General features: G+C 48.7%; 1 protein-coding gene across 4 annotated transcripts in view; it reads left to right on the top strand.

The window, feature by feature from the left end:
- AGBL1 (AGBL carboxypeptidase 1) overlaps nt 1-21,234 on the top strand; it is an 822,308-nt gene that overhangs the window by 54,387 nt on the left and 746,687 nt on the right. For 3 of the 4 annotated variants that reach the window (XM_066355294.1, XM_066355295.1, XM_066355293.1), the window contains exons 3-5: nt 907-1,053; nt 4,963-5,094; nt 6,668-6,761. In XM_066355294.1, the coding sequence (XP_066211391.1) occupies nt 907-1,053; nt 4,963-5,094; nt 6,668-6,761 (373 nt within the window). The remainder of the gene's footprint in view (nt 1-906; nt 1,054-4,962; nt 5,095-6,667; nt 6,762-21,234) is intronic. The other variant, XM_066355296.1, reaches the window with a different exon arrangement.

Genomic DNA, 21,234 nt, shown 5'->3' with positions numbered 1-21,234 from the left:
GGCCGGAGACTTCCCTGCCATCTTCCCAGTGAGGTTCCCTCTGTGGGTGAAGCCACTTGTCTTTCGGGATCGTGCTGTCTTTCGTCTGTCCAGTGGTGTCTGCAGCTCTTAGCGCGCAACCTCAGAGTTCTTTTTCTGATGCAGATGCCGAGCTCCGCTCCTTTAGCACAGGGCTCGGCTTCCCTAAGGATGAAAAACCAGAGGGTTTTGCTGATAATTCCCACCCCGTTGGCCACCTTGGTTGTTAGGTCAGCCATTCCCGTGCATAGAGAATCGCCAGGGCCCCTTCCGAGGTGAAGCGTAATCACAGCTTCTGAGCTTCCCCTGGGGCAGGGTGTGTGATAGGTAGAAAGATCAATATGCTTCATGCTCTGATCCTAGGTAAGAGGACATTTGTTTTTCAAAGGATCACTCCAGTTGTTTCCTCCCGTCAGTTACTGAAAAAATTGTCACACCATCAATAATATTATTCTAGATAAACTATCTTCCCAATTCCTGTTGCAGCTAATCCAAGCCTATAGCAGGGGATACCACATTCCCTCTTCTCTGAAAGTATATGATGATACACAGACTGTTTGCATTTTTATAGACACGCAGACGCAAGTGCGTGCACACATTGATGATGCCATAGGTCCTTAGAAAAGTGGCTTCTAGGTTCCGTTTTTTTACAGCTGCTACTGGTGAATACACCTAGGTATTTAAGTATTTTGTTATTTCTACATTCTCCCACCCTCCCCACCCCAATCCCAGCTGCTACCTACTAGCATAGCTTGAACACACGTTTGATTCAAGAACTACGCAAACTTGGTTTCTGGGCGGAAATGCACCAACCCTTGCTCGGTCTCTTGCTCCAAAGCCGTGACCGGGGTTTCTTGTGGCTCAGCGCTCCTCTGCTCTCCCCGGCAGGCACAGACAGGAGGATTCGCTACATGATCAGCAAGGGGGGCAGCGAAGCCCTTCTGCAGACCCTGGTGGACACTGCGAGGACGGCCTCTCCCGACTATGACATCCTCCTTCCCCTCTTCCGGCTGCTGACCAAAGTTGGCCTACGAGGTACCTCCACCCCCAGAGCCGAAGATCACTGAAAGGGCGCTTTCTGAGTTTGCTATTGGGAGAATGGTTTGGGAAGCCCTTGTGGGAAAGTGCAGGGAGGTTCTAGACACCTGGGTGGTGATGGAGGACTCTCCCCATGGAAGAAGAGGTGATTTTGTTGTCCTAGATGTCAGTGAATCCAAAGTCCAGAGCTTAGGACAGGCCATGCGCCATGCGACACAGGTCATATTGGAGACAGAAGGGGAGATACTCCAAGCTAGTGTTCAATCACATTAAAAATACATGGAGCATTTCTCCAAATAGCATCTTACGTGTAAGTTTATTGCATACGTGCATTAATTTCTGTAACTACTGTAATGGACCAGCACAAAGTAGGTGGCTCAAAGCAACAGAAATGTATTCCTTCACAGTTCTGGAGATCAGAGTCCAAAATCAAGGTGTTGGCAGGCGTGGCCCCTCCCGGGGGCTTTGTGGGAGAATCCAGGCCTCTCTCCTAGATGCTGGGGTTCCCCACAACCTTGAGTGTTTCTTGCTTGGTGACACTTCCTTCTCATTTCTCCCTCTGTCTTCACATGGCATTCAGCTCTGTGTGCCTTTCTCTGTCCTCTCCTCATAAGGACATTGGTCATGTTGGGTGGGATTTAGCTCCCACCCAAATCTCTATGAACTCATCCTAACTAGTTAAATCTCTAAGGACCCTATTTCCAAATAAGGTAACAGTCTGAGGTTCCAGGTGGACATGAATTTTGGGGGCATGGCTTTTAACCCACTATAATAAGTCACACAGATGTGGAGGTCTCCTAGTTGAAGAGAAGATGGGGACCTAGAGTTCTTTCCATTTGGTCTTAGATCTGTTTTTCTTTCCCCATGGAAGACCCCGAAATACCTTTCTAAAGTTCTAGAACTTCTTAAAGCACTGTTCAAAGTGCCTGGGCACCCAGGAAGCAGGCAGACATTGCCGACTGGTCCTGACAGTTGGACTCCATTTGTATACACGCCATGCTGGTCACACCTGAGAAGCTCAGGGCCTTTGAAAGGTGGACCTTGAATGTCCACCACCAGCAGTGCAGATAAGGGCACAGGACTTGGGGGTACTCTTTCCTACCATGTTTGGAGCAATGCTTTGTGTCCATTTAACATTCCACACAAAATGGAAATCCAGGCATCAGCCAGCACCTGCACAAGTGAGTTCCAGACAAAACCAATCAAATTAATTCATTGACTCTTTAGCAGATGTTTACTGCATGTCTCCTAGGGTTGGGTGCTGCTCTAAGCTCCAGGAATACCACAGTGACCAAGACAGATAAAGACCCTCTCTCTTGGAGCTTGCATTCAAGTGGGGGGAGGGTAGACAGTCAACAAAAATTAACCAGATAGGCCCTGGCTGGTTGGCTCAGTGGTAGAGCGTCAGCCTGGCGTGCAGAAGTCCCGGGTTCGATTCCCGGCCAGGGCACACAGGAGAAGCGCCCATCTGCTTCTCCACTCCTCCCCCTCTCCTTCCTCTCTGTCTCTCTCTTCCCCTCCTGCAGCCGAGGCTCCATTGGAGCAAGGTTGGCCCGGGTGCTGAGGATGGCTCTGTGGCCTCTGCCTCAGGCGCTAGAATGACTCTGGTTGCGGCAGAGCGACGCCCCAGAGGGGCAGAACATCACCTCCTGGTGGGCATGCCGGGTGGATCCCGGTCGGGCGTATGTGGGAGTCTGTCTGACTGCCTCCCCATTTCCAACTTCGGAAAAATACCAAAAAAAAAAAGAAAGAAAAGAAAAATTAACCAGATGATAGCAGGAAGGGAAAAGGGTGATGCGACTCCAAGGCGGTGTGATCAGAGAGAGGGGACGTTTGAGCTGGAGCTGGAGGGATGGCACGTCGATAAAGCAGAGCATGAGCCAAGCGAACTCCAGGGAAAGACCAAAAAGACACAGTGTATCCCCCGTCGTAAGTAACCTAAGCTAGGAAGTCAGGTCTGGGCTTCAGAGCTAGCCCTGCTGCTATTGGCCGAGTGACCTTGGACACGTTACTTCCCTTTCGGTGCCACGGGACCTCAGCTACAGAATGGAGAATCGGTACTTACGTCTGGGGTTGTTGTAAGGTCCCAGTGAGGTGTTGTATGTCACGTGCTTAGCCTGTGGGTGAAGAGGCCCGGCCAACGAGATTCACGTCTGTTTTATAGGTGGAGAGAGTCATCATGGTAGTTATTTCAAGGTTATAGACCCTGGTATTACTGTTATCATAATTCCATCAACACAGCTAGAGTCATCGAGAAACTATAGTCCTTCACATTGACATTCACATTGGCCAGGGGCTGACTTGGGCAGAACGGTCATGAAGTTGTCACCTCATGCATGGAGCCTGATAGATCTCTTTTTCTGGTGAGCGGGGATGGGTCATATGAGTTTAGTTTCGTTCTCTTTGCCAGCGTCCTCTGGTTCAGAGTAAATGTTGGTAAATAGGCTGTGGGTATGTCCTGTTTTACGCGTTTCCACTTGTGGTGATTCTGATAGTGAGTATCTTCCTGCAAAAACAAACATGAACAATGTGGGCATTGCACTTTGGAGAGGACACACACAATATGGGAGCCAGGAATGTAGAATTAATGGTACTTTCCCCTTATTTCTATTCTCTGTGTGTGTGTGTGTGTGTGTGTGTGTGAGAGAGAGAGAGAGAGAGAGAGAGAGAGAGAGAGAAACAGACAGACAGACAGACAGACAGGAAGGGAAAGAGATGAGAAGCATCAGCTTGTTGTTGTGGCACTTTAGTTGTTCATTGATTGCTTTCTCATATGTGCCTTGACTGGGGGCTCCAGCCAAGCCATTCACCCTTTGCTCAAGCCAGCGAGCTTGGGCTTCAAGCCAGTGACCTTGGGCTTTAAGTCAGTGATCTTTGGGTTCAAGTCAGCGACCAGTGGGGTCATAGCTATCATCCTATGCTTAAGCCAATGACCTCATGCTCAGGCTGGTGAGCCTGCGCTCGAGCCGGTGACCCTCGGGGTTTTGAACCTGGGATCTCAGCATCCCAGGCTGATGCTCTACCTACTGCTCCACCACCTGGTCAGGCCCCTTATTTCTGTTTTTGTTCACTGATTATTGACTAACCTGCAGCACTAAATACCAGGTCATGTGGATCAATAATTTAGAGAAATCTCAGGAGAAAATTTTATTTTCTTAAATTATAGTTTCACTTTTTATCATAAAGTTCTCTATCATAAGAAAGATGACCTCATATACATATTGCTTAGATCTAACCACTGTTAACATTTTGCCATATTTTCTCCACCTACATATTTTTATTTGAAATATTTTAGGGAAAATTTATAGATAGCAAGCACTTTGCTCCTAAATACTTTCTAGTGCATTTCTTTGAAAAAGAAAAAAAGACATTTTCTTTTATAGTCACAATGCCACAGTTACAAATCTGACAAAATTAGCAATGAATGAATAATTTAGATTCATTTCAGTTTCTCCAAATGTTTCCAAGATGTCTTTTACAGACGTGTTCAAAGAAAAATCCAACCTTGTTCCACACAGCGCATTTAAATATTATGTAACTTAAGAATCCCTAACTCTAGAACTGTCTTAAAGAAAGGAATTTATACCCCAGTAAACTGTAGTTCATGTTTGAGGACAACCAGAAACATCCTTACCTACAGGGGATATGAATCAAACAACCCATGAGACGTCATGTAAATATTAGTGGAAGGGTAATGGACCATATGTGTACCCTGAACGAGCTTTTCTGAGCCATCTGGTTCCAATGGAGACACGCTCAGCAGCATTTTCTACCAGATCTGAGACGTCTCCTTGGACATGATTGTCTTCTTCCCACCACCATCTTTGCCTCCCTCTCCCCTGCACACCGTACAACCTTCAGGGTCCATGTGCAGCACCACGAAGATGGATTGATTTGTGTTCACAGATAAAAAGTTCGGACAGAAGGCCCTGGAGTTGGAAGCACTGGATGTCACACTGATCCTGGCCAGGAAAAACCTGTCCCACAGCCAGAACCTTCTGCACTGTCTCTGGGCCCTGCGTGTGTTCGCCTCTAGCGGTGAGTGACTCACCTGCGGCGCTCTGGGGTGGTTTCCGGACGTGGGCTGGGACACCTGCGAACCATTTGGGGGTGTGGTTGGAAGGAGGGGACAGGTAGAGAGGACATATGTGGCCCCGGAGAGATAAGCCATGAGGAGCCTTTTGTTCTGGAGGCGAGAAGTTCTTTCTTGAACTCCTCTACAGCTTGGTAGAACTTGAGCCTGTTCCTAAAGTTAGATGTCAGTGTGGTTGTCCCTTGTAAACCACACCCTGGAAGCCCTGTGGGCCTCTGTTGGTATGACACGGTGAGAAAGATCTGTGACAGTAGAGGGCACACCTTGTTCAGTCCTCACCGCAGGCAGGCCCAGTGCGATGTGCTACATTTGTCAAGAACGACCTTCTCATCCCAAATCTCCCTGCCCTGACCCTGCAGTTACTCACTGATGACAGCTTCATCTCACAGTGTTCCTCCGCACAGTCCTCAAGGTGACTAGATACATTGTAGCCCATGACACACCCTATTCACCATCTCCCGATTTGGGTTATTTCTGCTTCTCAGAGCAATCCTGTATTGGGACTTTCCATCTTATGACCAAGACAGAGTAGATGAAGCTTAGGAGAGGGAAGTAACTGCTTGAGTTCATACAGATCAGCTATGGGGGCTGAGTTTCTAACTCAAAAACCCATGTGTTTTCTGCTGTCCGTGTGGACACAGGGCTTATTAATAGTTTAGATGCTTGACCTCCTATCTCACATATAACGAGCACAGACTTTTATTTCGCCTCTCTGAGCCCCTTTCCTGCAGAATAAAAGTGACAATTCTTTAGATATAGTGTTCTCTAGAGGAAGGAATGTAAGCTTAGAGCCAAGAAGACCTTGGTGTGACTCTGATTTCATTTCTAAAGGACATGGGCACTTACCTCGTTCAACCTCGGTTCTTCCTTGGTAAAAAGTATTGTTGTAATAAAAGCTCATAGACTTGATAGGTGGGACAGGTGCGACCATGTTCCCAGGTGTGCTTGTCACATAGTAGTTGCCCAATAAATGTTAGTTCCCCTTCCCTGCTCTCTCCTTGCTCTTAGTCCTTTGACATGGGAAGAACACACATAAGGAAGGGGAGGACATAGGTGACGTTTTTACCTTGACTGTGTTCAGAACTACTAATATGGTAGGTACATAGTTCATTGGTTAATTCTATTAATAGGTATGGAAGACTCATAATGAAAAATATTTCTAGGGAATAACAAGATAAATTCTTTTTGTTTGATTGGGAGAGAGAGAAAGAAGCATCATCTTGTTCCACTTAGTTACATCTGGTTGTGCACTCAGTGATTGCTTCTCGTACGTGTCCTGACCGGAATTAAACCCATGACCTCGGTATGCTGGGGCGATGCTCTAACCCAGGGGCAGTCAACCTTTTTATACCTACCGCCCACTTTTGTATCTCCGTTAGTAGTGAAATTTTCTCTGCTTTCAAGTTGCCTCTGGGAGGCCGGTGAAGGACTGCCCTCATCTTCGAGGTTTAGGCGGTAACGCCGAACATGGCGCTTAGTTCAGACAGTGTGATAACAGCGGTGCTTTGTGTCTCTCAGTCACCACGGGAGCCATGCTGGGCATTAACGGAGCCATGGAGCTGCTTTTCAAGGTCATCCCGCCGTACACCAGGAAGCGTACCCGGATGATCAGGTATGGAGTGCTCCGGTGAGTGCGAGATGTGGAGACGGAGAGGGCCCTGTGCATTCCAGCTCCCTGGGGCGTCACTCAGTGATGTCATGTAGATAGGGACCCATGTAGATACCGTACAGTGACCACTTTATCTCAGGTTACACCCCTTCCCACCAATGTGTCATTTCCTCTAATCCCCACAACAACTCCGAATGGATGTATGGTTCTCCTCCTGTTCACGTGGGGAGACCAGCACGAGGACAGCCGCGCCCACAGTTCCTGTGCTTCTGCATCCCAGTCCGACACTCTATCCACTGCGCCACCACCTGGCCAGGACAGTTCCTGTGCTACGAAAGGCGAAGCTGGGATTTACGTCCCGCTCTCCTGCCTTCGGAGCCTGTGCTTTCTGCCTCCAGACTCCGGGTCATCTTCTCACTCTCAGCAGCTCTGCCCTGGGGAGCGCAGTCCTTAAAGGATGGTTCAGAGGTGACAGGGAAAGGTGGCGTTCCGCAGGGTCTGGGAGGAGCCAGCCAGTTAGGTTCCCGATATGAGATCTGGGCCACCACGCCGTCCATCGTGGCCGTGGGCTGGTTTTCCGAGGGCGTAGGTGACTGAGAAATGCAGCTCGGCTGTTTCGCCTGGCCTCGGGGCCAGAGAGGAGTGAAGGAGTGAATCACTGTCTCACGGAGGGAGATGGGGAGACTCCGGGCCGCTGGAGATATTCGAAACCATTAAGATCCATCACTTACGGGAGTGACTCAGCAAGGACCTCGGAAGAATATTAGAAAAGATTCAGCCAGTTTCCAAGATGTATGGGGTCCTCTGGCAGAGGAGCGTTCCCACGCCCAGCGGCGATGTGTTCCGCGTCCCGACATCAATCTCGGGCTCCCGTTCCACCCGGGTATTTTTCTCCTGGGGTCACCACAGCGATGCCATTATCATCCATTCTCACCCACAGCCCTCTACACCGGCACTACCTGCAGTGAAATACGTTCTATCTCAGGGGGAAAAATGAAAATTCCTCATCAAACGTGTTGAGAAATACTGGGCGAAACCAAGCTTGGTAGATTTCTTTACTGTAAGAGTTCTCAGTCTCTGTCGTGCCGACACACGTGTTCAGAATATCCGAGAGGGGTTCGTAGTATATACTCTGTCCTGAATCCGATTTGGCCAGGGAACTGCGCTTGTTTGGAGACCCTCTTTCCTGGGGGGTCAGTGTTCTATGCACCTCATTTTTGAAACCTCCCCTCCGAAGTGCAAATGTCTTGCAAAATGTAATTCAGCTAAATTCTACCAAGTGATCCTCAGGTCATAAGGACAAAGCCAGGGAGTGACAGGCGCAGTCACAACAACACAGATGAACTTCTGTGACTTTTCTATGATTCCACTTTGTTTCCATCCTGAACTTCCATTTCTGTCCACGTGGCGATGTGTGGCTTGGGCGTGGGCATGTCTGGTTTTTACCATTGTGTGTGGGTCTTCACCACTGATGCCTGCGGTCTTCACCTGTCCCGTGGTCCCCAATCCACGAACTCAGCCTTTTAACCCTCGTGCCGTGGCCTCTTCTGATACGCCGCTGTTTCCGCTCATCTCCTTGGCAGCTCAGGGATCTGTGCGTGCTTCCCCTGCTTTACACAAAAAACCCACGGATGTCTGCTGCAGCCATCCACACACGCGTCTCATTCATTCATCTCTTCTCTGCCAACCCGGGTGCCATGTTGTTTGGAGGGCGTCTCTAGGAAGCCCTTCCCGGCTAACCATGGCACTAGGCCCCTTCCTTCTGGGGTCCCCGCACCTTTTCCTGTTGTCTGTGTCAGAAACATCTAAACCAGTAGAGAATTTTTTGAGTTTATCTGAGCCGAACAGGTGACTGATTGAGAAAGTGCTCTGGAAAACGGCAGTTTTGCGGCTTATTTTATTCACTAGACTCGAAGGAGGAGCCGTAGGAGGGTGACCTGGAATCTTGGTGGTGGGTCAAGAGGGTGGGAGAAAGCAAGTTGGAGAAATCTCTGGGGTCGGGTAAAAAGTAAAAGGGAAGTACATGCTTCTTTTACTGTGGCGGGGCAGGGTGGCTAAGGGCTAGAGTACAGAGAGACGGTATGCAGGGGACAAGATGACAGCGAGGGGTTGTGCCCTGCGGGGTCTGGAGCCGGAGATTACTGTGACATTCAGAGGTATGTCATCTCAGATGCAAAAGGACTATAGACAGGCTCACTTAAGGTAAAGAGTAACCTTTGACAAGGAAGCTACAGGCCTAGGACTCACTTTTGTTAGGACTTTTTATGTTCAGACCGTCCTTTGTGGTTCCTTCTGGTCTCCGGGTTTGTAAGGCTCACCATGCATTCTCCTCTGAGACCCTGTGTTCGTCTATATTGTCTTCCCCATTCAGGCAGCGGGTGGGGGCGAACCACAAAGTACAGAAGCCCCCTCCTCAGAGCTTCAGGCTCGTCACTTTCTCTGTCACTCCTTCTCTCCTGCAAGGGGAGTGGAATTCAAGCACAGAGAGGATCAGGGTGCCTCGGGAAATGGGAGCGTAACCAGGAATTAACAGGGACAGAAGTTTCCAATGGCAAAAAGAACCTTCCGAGACCTCAGACAGATTTCTGTATTTCTGCATTTGTCTTTTTTTTTTTTTCTGTAAAATTCAGGCAACATGATTCCCCTTCTTTGTTTTTAGATGTTCATAGAAGCTTTATTTCCAATAGTTTAAAAAAAATGGGAAACAACCTCAATGTTCATCAGCAACAGAATGGATAAATAAATTGTCGCATATCTATCTATATAATTAAAACTAACCAGAGAAGAGTCTAAGCTATTATTGATACAAACCCACAGTATAGATGAATCCCTAAAATGCTACACGGAGTGAATGGAAGCAAGATACAAAAGCACACGTATTGTATGAGTCTGTCTCTATTTTGCTGGTTAGTTCCTTTTGTTCATTAGATCCCACATTCATCAGAATATATGGTGTTTGTCTTTCTCTGAGTGGCATATTTCACTTAGCGTAGTGCTCTTCAAGTCCCTCTATGCTGATGCAAAGGGTAGGACTTCCTTCTTTTTTATGACTGCATAGTATTCCATTGTGTAAAGGTAACACAGCTTTTTTACCTACTCATCTACTGATGGGCATTCATACACAGAGAGCGGGCTGACAGCTGTTGGCGTGGGGGGAGGTGGAGGGAGGTAGAGGAAAAGAGCAGAAAAGGACAAAAAGAACTTACGGACATGGACAACAATGTGATGATTGCTGGGAGTTAGGGACGTGGAGGAGGTGTGGGGGGTAAATGGTGATGGACAAAGACCTGACTTGGGGGTGCACATCCAATACAGGGTACAGAGATGTGTTGTGGAATTGGACACCTGAAACCTGTATAATTATGCTAACTAGTGTCACTCCCCTAATAGTAAAAATAGCGTGCATATTTTACGATTCATTCATGTGAAGTTCTAGACCAGGCGAAGTTAGCTCACAGTGACAGAGAACAAACAGGTCAGTGGTTGCCTATTGCCGAGGTTGGTTCGATTCCCCTTCTGGAGCCAATTGGCAAATTAAAACCAAACTTCCATGGAAGAGGGGCTTTTTTTCACCTCCCATTACAATGTGGCTGTTATGGCTGTGGCGTTTATTATGTGCCCTGCCTGTGCCAAGCTCTTAGCAGGCTATATCTCATTGGATTCTCTACTCGGTGGGGCAGGTACTATTACTGTCCTCAGCTTCCCAGGGGGGAAGAAAACAAAGCTGGAAGAAGTAAAGTGCATGGATTTAAGACAGAGCACTGAGATTTAAACCCTGTCTATCACAGGAGCCTCAGCTCTTAAACCACCGCTGGAGTATCTTACATGGTCTGTTTCCAGCATTTTATTTCTAAACCGCCATATGCAAGACAATCATAAGCTGTTAAAGTTTGTTTAAATTTCTGTTACCATCTAAATGGCTCATGCTCATGGAACAATTTGCTTAATGATAGGGAGTCTTTCTGCTCAATGGAAGGGCTGTTTCCTCTCAAAGGCCAAATAAATGTGTGTTCTCTCTGCTTTTGAATTTGTCCCCAAAGTGGCCTTGTTTTCCACCTCACTCCCAGCCCCCGACAGCAAGATAAGAACCAAGACATTAAAATCAGAGAGAGCTGTATATTGTTGTCCTCTTTCCAGATGATTCTCAAAGTGTGAACAGCAACTCCTAGGTGGGTTGCGGGCCTTAATAAAAAAGGTGTGAAAGGCCCTGGCCAATGGCTCAGTGGATAGAGCATTGGCCCAGCATATGGACATCCTGGGTTCAAATCCCGCTCAGGGCACACAGGAGAAGCGACCATCTGCTCCCCCCCACACACACCTTTTCACCCTCTCCCCCTCCCATAGCCAGTGGTTTGATTTGTTCAAGCGTGGCCCTGGGCGCTGAGGACAGTCCTCAGGCACTAAAAATAGCTTGGTACTCAAACATCATCCTCAGATGGGGTTGCCAGGTGGATCCTGGTCCGGGTGCATGTGGGAATCTGCCTCACTATCTCCCCTCCTTGCACCTAAAAAGAAAAAAGAAATATGGTATAAAAGTGTTGTGAGCTTTGTACAAATACTCTTGGTTACTTGGCTAACTGCTTCAGATCAGGCAGCAGAGCTGGAGGGTAAGATAAGGACGGGATGTTTTGGCCAGTGCTCACCTTTCCCAGGACTCCATCTGCCCAGATAGAACTAAGACGCACCCAGTGGATTCTCCTGAACCCTGCTTGGGTTCCAGAACCTGTGGGTTTGAAGGGGTCTTCCGGGAAGGGGGTGCAGTTAGCAGGTCAGGGGACATGAATAGCCCCGAGTATCACTATCCGAGTGCTGGCCATCCCGGAGAGAGTTATTCTGGGACGCCTTTGCAGGAACAGGTGCCCAGCATTGTATCACTGTTTCCTCCCTGCCCTGGAGATTAAACCTGCCCTACTTCCCTAGCACAGACCTAAAATTAGCAGTACAGCTGTCCTCCGGTGGAGCCCCGTCTCCAGATCATACTCAGGGCAAGATTTATGGCAGAAGCACATGCCGCACACCTTCTGGAGAGAAGGGGCTCGCAGGGCAATGGCACTCACCCTCCGGGCCTCGGGCCAGCCCTCGCTCCCAGGGGAGGCGGCTAGCCCAGGCCTCCCTCACACCCCTGACACCCACCACGCTGGCACGGTTTGACCGTCATACATTCGTGTCGGCTTCCACCTGCTTCCTCATGACCAGCCCCTCTGTCTCAGCCGTTTTGGTCAGACGACTGCTGTTCCTTGACTTCAAAGAGTCGAGAATGCACCCCCGTCTCCATTTCCATCATTCTCTGAAACTCCTCCATTCAGTTCTCTTTCTGAGCAGTTACTCCTGCTTGGGGCATGCCTGTGTCACCCCAGGTCTTCCCTCCGTGGTGTCCCCACCTGTCGAATGCCTTCGCGGCCCGATGGAGTGGTAGAGGCTCTCCCCACCCTTCGGGCCCCACCCCTGGTTCCTCTCCCCCTCACCAGACAGGAGGAACCTTCCTCGGGTCTCCTGCGGCACCTTGTTTGTATCTTCCATAAACACGTGTCCCAGTTAACTCTGTGCTGTTCCGGGTGAGTGTCACCTTCCCGCCTCTGAATTCTAAATTTCCTCAAGGTTGAAATCAAGTTGTACTTGTCTTCCCGTTCTCCATAGGGCCCTACCCAAGGGCCTGTGGGGTAGGCTTTTCATTCGATTCAGAAGACATTCTTGAATTCAAAAGCATTTTCTGTGTGTGTGTGTCTGTGTGTGTGTGTCTGTGTGTGTGTGTGTGTCTGTGTGTGTGTGTGTGTGTCTGTGTGTGTGTGTGTGTCTGTGTGTATGTGTGTGTGTGTGTCTGTGTGTATGTGTGTGTGTGTGTCTGTGTGTGTGTCTGTGTGTGTGTCTGTGTGTATGTGTGTGTGTGTGTGTGTGTGTGCACGCCCGTGCGGGTGTGCCTATCTAGGGCTGACTAAAGAGCTGGTGTTTGCTGAGTAGGGGCTACAGCAGGCACTTCATTTTCATTATCTTGTTCTTCCCTGATCCCATGCTGATTCCACATGTGGGGTGTCAGAATGTCTGAACGTGTCTGGGAAATGTGGGGTCAGGTTCACCAAAACCTTTGTTGCTTGAAGGGCCGAGGGGCCTTCCGGGAGAGAACTCACTCTAAGTGTGTGAGAAGCAGCCCCCACCAGCGTGAGAAACAGCAACATCTCACTCCCTGGAAGGAAGGAAAGATTTGAGTTTGAAGGCATTGGGGGGGGGGGGCAGCATTCACATTCCAACTTTGATGTTGGCAATAGGCTTGCTGTATTCGGTTTGATCTTCGGCTGGGCTTTAGAATTTAGCGGGGAGCTTTTTATAGAACTAGAGGAGGAGGAATGGTCCTGGGCCAGGGCGAGGGAGCTCCTGCTAGCTTGTTGTACTGTAGACAAGTTTGTTTATCACTACTTCAGCTGTCTTTGAAGCCGTCCCAGTTCACTAAGCAGGAGAATTTATTGAGGCAAAGATGGATGTCTTGTCTGCAACTGACTCATCTTGTGACCTTAGCAAAGCTTGTGTTTGTTTTGTGTCTCAACACCTTCTGGTGGGGCTGTGCCCTGGTTCCCTCGGTTCCAGGATGGGTCTGGGGGTTTTGGTAATCCTAACAGCCATTCCTGTTGTCTGTCCACTTGACCGTTCCCACATCCCTGTTGGTCCTGTTGGGTCCTCATACCACAATACTCACCAGACCTTTGAAGCTGGGCTTCTGCCTTTGTCATTAGTGTATCTCCCAGGACTTAAAGCTTTCAAAAACATCAGACTTAGTCAGACATGGGTTGTCACTCCTAGCAGAGGCTGGTCCTTAAATGCCATTGTGGTCCCTGATCATGGCACCACTCATTGGCACAGAGACTTCACAACTACCCACAAGCTGAGATGGCACCTTTACTCTTCACCTTCCCAGGGTTACAGGAGCTTTCCCAGGGTCACAGGAGGCCGGGTGTGCTGCTCAGGACCTTGCTGAGGAGTGGGTCTCCAGTATTCTCACTGCCTCAAAGTCCTCTTTGATTTTTAGTGGGATCCTCATGCATCCTCATGCTATGTGTTTCAGCTCAGGGACTCCTGAGGCCCTGGGTTGCTATGGGGCCATGGGGTTTGGAGGCTGTGTGCTCCACTGGGCTTAAACACCTTGGCAACCAGAGGAGGTGGATGTGTTGGGTCTCAAGGAAGCCTCATAAGCAAATTCTTGAGCGTAGTCCTCTGTTGTCCGTCCCAGTAGCTCCCTGTGCTGAGAATAGTGTTAGATGATCTTCTCCTTTCAAAGTCCCGATCTCAGGGCGGCTCTGGCATTTGAGTTCTGCCTAAGTGCAGGATTACTGGGCACTGCTCCGTTGGCAGCTCTTGACGGTGATTTTGTTAGTGGTGAAACGGCACCAGCATGTTACCGGCGATTAGACCTCACTCAATACAACCACCTCGGCGCTTGAGTTTCCGCTAAGAAAGAATGCAGAGCCAAGACTCAGATACAAGCACAACGTTTATTAGGAAGTCCCAGAGGTAGAAGAATGAAGCCATCAGAGAAGTGAGCCAGCTGGGCTGCACGGGCTCAGGAAACAAGTGACAGAGGCCAAGGAAGGGCCTTTGGGGCTTAGCAGAGAGAAAGGTGAGGAGAACACACCTGGAGGGAGGAGAGAGGAAAAGGCACCATGCAAGCTGGGGGGGGGGAGCTGGAGAAAGACGGGGGTGGGGAAAGGCGAGGGAGTACCAGGAGAGAGAGGGAAGGAGGGAGGGAGGGAGAGAGAGAGAGAGAGAGAGAGAGAGAGAGAGAGAGAGAGAGAGAACGCACATGCCTGAGGGCTTTTATGCTCTCTCTAAAGGTGGGGATTTCAGGGGAGGATCTCAATTAGAATATTCATCAACTTTTCTGGGTGTGTCCTTTCAGGGCCCTGGTCTCTGCTGATTGGCCTGTGCCAGGGGAGGGGTCATTCTTCACTGCATTCGGTCCTGGCGTCAACCATGGTGTTGCTCCATCTGGTCTTGCTGCTTTTCTCTGCCTGGAGCTGAAACACAGCTGAGATCTCAGTGTCATCTCTAGTTTGACCAAAACTCTGACTCGGTGGACAGTGGACCCGGGCTTTATTCTTAAGATTATTTTATGCCAATCAGAACCTCATTGTCCTGAGGGCTTAATACTTAGGGAGTAGTCACGCAAGGGCTCGGAATGGGAGTCCAATGAGCCCATTCTCCACCCGCCTTGTTCCTCCTCTAAGGGGGGTTCTACACCTGGGTCGTGACATGTCAGGAGGAAAGGTCGGGGAGGACCTGAACCACATGACCAGCAATATGAAAGATCCGCGGAGGTCTCAAACCACATGCTGGGGGGGGGGGAGAGGTCCCCCTACAATTGTTTATTGCTGAGCATCCAGGGTTTTCTGCTTGATGACCTGTACCTGGCCTAGCATTCCTCCTCTGCTCACGCCTAACTGCTTACTACAATTTCATCTTCAATTTATGAGCTACAAGTGTCCCCTGCTCCTTCTTCCCTCCCCTCCAAAGCCCTAGTTTCCCCAAAGCCAGGCCCTCTGGGCTTTCTCCAACCCTCACACCATCCTGCTTTGTCTGATTCTAGGAGCGGGCAGGTGAGTGGAGGCTCAGCCCGAGCTCATCGGTTCCCTGAGATCCGGAGCGTTGGATGACTCAGCCACTTTGTCAGGGAGACAAAGCAGCACATGTCCCCCTTTCTCAGAATAGCTGCTGACTCTCTCCCTGGGCACTCACCCCCTGCTCACCCCCCGTTAATGGCTCTGTGAGTTTGCTGCTCTCCGTTCAGTATAATTAGACCCTGCAGGCTCCAGGGCACGGGTTCACATTGGGGATTCAGATTCCGTGTGCTCTGGATCACTGGGACTCAAATACCTTGGAACAAGAACAAAAAACATTCCAGCCTCCCGAGTGCTGATATTGGGAGCATACAACACGGGCTCAGCTTACTGACAGTGATTAGTGCCTTTGCCACCTGACTCCAAGCTTGTGGCCGAGGGTGGAATGAATAGTTTCCTACATGCATTAAAACCTTGGCAACTAGGGTTGTTGGTTTAAACTCCTTTCATCTTCCTGGGAAGCCAGTGATCTCTCCCTGATTAGAACCAGTCACAGATATTTGAGTCGTAGGATCTAAAGTTGGACGTTCCTTGGGGATCTACCGATCCAACTTCTTCATCTTAAGAGGAGGTCACTGAAACCCAGAGAGGTCAACCCCAAGCCTTCTATCCTGATTTCAAGACACTACTTTTTCCCCTCTGCGATGCTTTCCTGCATAACGCAAAATGAGTATGCCCTGGACAAGGGCTTCTAACACTTTCTCGACAACATTCTGAGTGCTGCCTGGGTGCCAGGCATGAGGGTTTACCAGTGATTTTCAACCTTTGTTTCTCACGCACTCTTAAACTAATTACTAAAGAAAAAGGGGCCTTGACCTCTTCTTCCTTAGTAACTAATTTTTTTTGTGCCATAAGATGAAAATGGTTGTATTTAGTCAGGGGCACTGACCTTAGTAATTAGTGTGTGTTTGTGCCATGAAAAAAAAAGGTTGAAAATCATTGGTTTAGACAACAGAAGGTGGACCCTGACCGTAGTGGGATTCAAATCATTTAACAACCAGTTCTCTGCCCTAATGACCATTTTAAGTATAAAAAAAGATACACCAAAAGGTAGTTTATTATTTCATGCATTTAATACTTAAATAAAAATAATAAAAGAGGTACATAAAATAAAACTAGGTATGTTATAAGAAAGAGTTTAAAAATACTAATGAAAAATATTAAATAATACCTGAAAAAAACAATAAAACTGTTATTTAAGATATTTCCATATCGCTTCTTGGTTGGCATCCTCACTTGCAATATTTTCACCTATGGATGGAATGAACATGACTATGAGCACTTTGAATAAGCTGTTGTGCAAATGAACGTTAAAAAAGAGTAAGAAATGTAAATGTGTTATTTCCACATTGGGCGGCTGCCCAGCCTCCCACCTTAGAGAGAACCCTGATTACAAGGTTGCCATTTTAACAACTGTTTCACCAAACTCAATAAAAAATTCGGTATCCATTCTGTTGAACCGGTGCGAACCGGCTGAATCCACCCAGACCCTACCCTCCTGTTCTGACCGTTTATGGCAGCAGTAACGGTGCAGAATGGTAGGAAAGTTCATTCTGACCCAGTGCTGGGCTTGTGAAACACGCCGGCTTCCTGTTCTATGGAAATGCCCTCACGACGATGCTGCTCTCCAGCCATGCTCGTAAAGCCTCTGCTCTGGGCCCTGCACGTAGGAGAGACTCTTGAATACGGCAGGTTCGCCTCTGCTGTCCGAGATGGCTGAGGCTGGCCGTGCCTTCCAGACAGGGCTTCCAGTTCCCGCTTCTCCCGCTTTGGGGCGCTTGCTGGCCTCCCACCACCTGGGTGAGGCGGACTGATGCCTCGATGGGGCGGAGGCGCCCTGGACACGCTCACACGCACTTGTCTTGAGATACCGTGGCAAGTCCTTGGTTCCAGGAAGGTAGTCCGGTTATTGGGCCGTCCCTGCCGCCTGGCGAGCTCTGTCTTCCTCAGCACAGTGTGAGATGGGGCAGACAGAAGAACGTGGTGAGGCAGATTGCTTATATAGACCGAGGCTCCCAAAAGACGCACACACGGCATCCTGGGCCCAGCATCTCCCGGGGTGGTCCTGTGTGTACCGCTGCCTGCCAGGAGAGGGTTCCTTGCACAGACTCCATGGGCGCGCCCACCTGCGCATGCGTGTGCTGCCCGCACTTCTCTGTGGGCGTGCCCCCGGGTCTCCTCTGGAGGCTGCAGGCCTGCCAGAGAGGTTCATCTGTCTCCCGGCCCAGTGTGACTGGGCGAGGAGCTTTGGCAAAGAAGTTTACATCTTCCTGTAAATCCTCCCCTCCACACGATGCTCACTGCCCACCCCGACGTGGGGGAGGGTGTTAGAAGAACGCAGCTAGGGAAGACCCTCACCAGGCGGCTCTCCTGTGACCTTCCCCCTTTGCTTTGCGGGGAGTGATACGGCTCACAGGCCATTGCCGAGTTCTTCAAGGATTGATGCCACACTTAGACCTCACGATCATAAAGCACACAGGGCTGCTGTGCCTGTGGGGCTGTGGCTGGGTGCGGGGGGCTCCTTTAGCAGAGACAAGCCAGCTCCGGTAGCCGGGAAGGACAGGGTCAGAGGGAAGCTGCTGCGTGGGTGTGTAGCCATCTATTAATATAAAGCTCGCTGCTTCTGAGAATTGAGACAGAGGTCGCAGATGGGAACAGATTGGAGGCTTTCTGTCTAAGTTCAATGATAGTGCTAGTTTAATATGAATCTCATGGGATCATTAATTATATTCAATGGGGCCAGTGAGAAAAATGGTTTGAAACAATAGATTGCCTTTGAGAAGAAGTGAATTCTTATAAGTTAGGTTTGAATTTCTTTCAGGTGGTATATAGTAGGTATTCAATAAATGCCAGTTTTTAAAAAAAAAATTTTATTTTTTATATTTCTGAAATTGGAAATGGGGAGGCAGTCAGACAGACTCCCGCATGCGCACAACCGGGATCCACCCGGCATGCCCACCAGGGGACAATGCTCTGCCCATCTGGGGCGCCGCTCTATTGCAACCAGAGCCATTCTAGTGCCTGGGGCAGAGGCCATGGAGCCATCCCCAGTACCCGGGCCATCTTTGTTCCAATGGAGCCTCGCTGCAGGAGGGGAAGAGAGAGACAGAGAGGAAGGAGAGGGGGAGGGCCATCTTTGCTCCAATGGAGCCTCGCTGCAGGAGGGGAAGAGAGAGACAGAGAGGAAGGAGAGGGGGAGGGGTGGAGAAGCATATGGGCGCTTCTCCTGTGTGCCCTGGCTGGGAATCGAACCCGGGACTCCTGCACGTCAGGCCGACGCTCAATAAATGCCAGTTTAAGGAATAAAGTCATTTTGGCTTGTGTGAGTTTCACTCTTTTTTCTTTAAATTTTTCCATTGATTTGAGAGAGAGAGAGAGGAGAGGAGGGAGACAGAGGAAGAGAGAAAGGGGAAGGTAGACAGAGAGGGGAGGAGGGAGAGAGAAGGGAAGGGAGGATAGAGAGAGAGGCATCAACTTGTTCTGTTTAGTCGTTTTATTTAGTTGTGCATTCATTGATTGCTTCTCATATGAGCCCTGACCAGGGATTGAACCTGTGGCTGTGGCTGTGGCTGTGGTGCATCAGGCCGACACTCTACCCACTGAGTGCTGGGCCAGAGCCAAGTTGAACCTTTTTAAGCATTTATTCATTTAGTAAGTATTTGGGGGCACTTATGATCAACAGAGCTGTGTGGGTTTGAGACGGAAGGCCCGGCCTTGCCCGTCAGGAGCTCGTGGGTCTAGGCGCACACAGCCTGTAACCCGGTAAGGCGAAGGCGACAAGGGCAGGATGTTCAAAGATGGCGGAGCTGGGTCTTACCCAGGAGCTGGCCGAGGGATCCAGTAAGAAGGCGAACAGGGAAGGCGTTTTCATGTGAAGGCTGTAAAAGGAGAGCCTCTCAGGCAGAGGCAGAGGAAGAAGCAAACGTGAAGACAGAGAGAGCATAACAAGTGGTGGGTGTCTATTCAGCCGGAAGCACCCGGGAATGGAGTGAGAGCAGGGAGCTCCTGGGCCAGCCTGGGACACTCCAGTGCCTCACCCAGCAACAAAGGGATGGGAACGCACGATTCACACCGCAGAAATAGAAAAACGGATAAACTCGTAAAAATATTCAATTTGCCAAATAGAGGAACGCAATTTAGATCAAGACACCAGTTTCACAAATCACAGCAGAGCAAGGATTTTGAAAAATGATAATGTTTATTGTTGGTGAGGACTCAACAAGCTGAGCCTCCATCTGCTGCTAAGAATACAGATTGATGAAACCTTCGTGAGCACAGTGAGGTGATGCATAGCAAGATATTTTTTTTAAGTTCTTCTTGTTCCTTAACCCAATTTTGTCACTTCTCGAAATCTGTCTAAAAGAATCATCGAGAAAGACGGATGAAGATTTATGCAGAAAAATATTACAACTGTAGTTTTATTTATAATTGGAAATATTATAACCAGAAAACAAAAGTTGGATAACAGGGAAGGCCTAGTAAAAGTGATGATATATGTATACATTATCATATTATGTAGCAGCACACAGAAATAGATTAGGGATGAGGTTCACCAGTGGTAACAGCTTAGCAGGAAAGACTGAGTAGAAAAGGTCAGGTTCAGAATTCAGTGTAATCGCAACTACTTGAAAACCAACACGCAACTTTGGCTTCAAGTCATGAGGGAAGAACAACTGAGGTCAGGTTTATCTTGCCGGAAAAAAAAATTAATCTATAGATAAAAAACAAAAAAAGAAAAAATATATAAAAGACTCTGTTTTTAACGATCCTTGCGATCGTGCAATGAGGGACGGTGAGCCGTGAGAGAGGACCCTTAAATCATCACAGTTACTGTCTTAAGAGAGTGTCCAGGTTGCAGTGCAGGGAGCGGGCATCCCAGGTCCAGCCCAGTAGCCGGCATGAGTGAGGGGCCCAAGGTGAGGAGATAGGACTTACAGTCTGGAGGCACCGAGGTCCTTCGAGTTCATAGGACAGAGCCCGATTGAAAGACCGAGAACGGTGCAGGGAGGGGAAAATGAGATCTTCAGCAGTTCTCTTTCAAGTCTGGATATGAATCAGTGCATACCTGTAGGGAAGCTGCCCGCAGCCGGGGAAAGACCACCTTGAAGCAAGAGAGGGAACGATGCCAGAGGCTCACATGGGGCTGGAAATCATGCCTGGCTCTTCAAGGCAGATGAACACTTCAGATTTCATGGGACGGAGAACACAGCAGAGTGCAGGGAAGAATCTGGCCTCCTTCGTGGGGAGACGTTGGCTCTAAACAGAACTCTGCTCCAGTCTTGCCTAGAGGATATTAAAAGCAAGACCTGGAAGGGTAAAGCTGTTTCCAAGAAATGTAACAGCATCTCAGAATAGAGCTTCAGGATATTTATAGGAATACAAACATATTTAGCACTCAACAAGGTGAAAGTCACAGTATCTAGACTCCAATAAAAAATGACCAGGTATGCAAAGAAACAGGAAAATGCTACCCATAGTGAGGAGGTAAGTCATTACATCAGAAACAACCCAGAACAAAGACAGATGTTAGAATATTCAGGCAAGAACATTAAAAAGTTATCCTAAATATATTTCACATGTTACGAGTTTAAGAAACAGAAGATATTAAAAAAAAGGACCCTAATTGGATTTCTAGAGATGAAAGCTACAGTGTACAAGAGGTAAGCACAATGGACTGAATTTAGGCAAATTAGACACAGCAGAAGAATAGCTAAGTAAACTCAAAGACATAGGAAAAGAAAGCTTCCAAAATGAAATAGAGAAAAAAAGAGATTTGAAAAAAATAAATAAATAAAAGGGGGCTCTGGCTAGTTTGCTCAGTGGTAGAGCATCAGCCCAGCACGTGGGTGTCCCTGGTTTGATCCCCAGTCAGT

This window comes from Saccopteryx leptura, chromosome 13 (assembly GCF_036850995.1).
Source record: "Saccopteryx leptura isolate mSacLep1 chromosome 13, mSacLep1_pri_phased_curated, whole genome shotgun sequence".
Classification (NCBI taxonomy): Eukaryota; Metazoa; Chordata; class Mammalia; order Chiroptera; family Emballonuridae; genus Saccopteryx; species Saccopteryx leptura.
The sequence above is the reverse complement of the archived record's forward strand: the minus strand, read 5'-3'. Positions and strand labels throughout refer to the sequence as shown.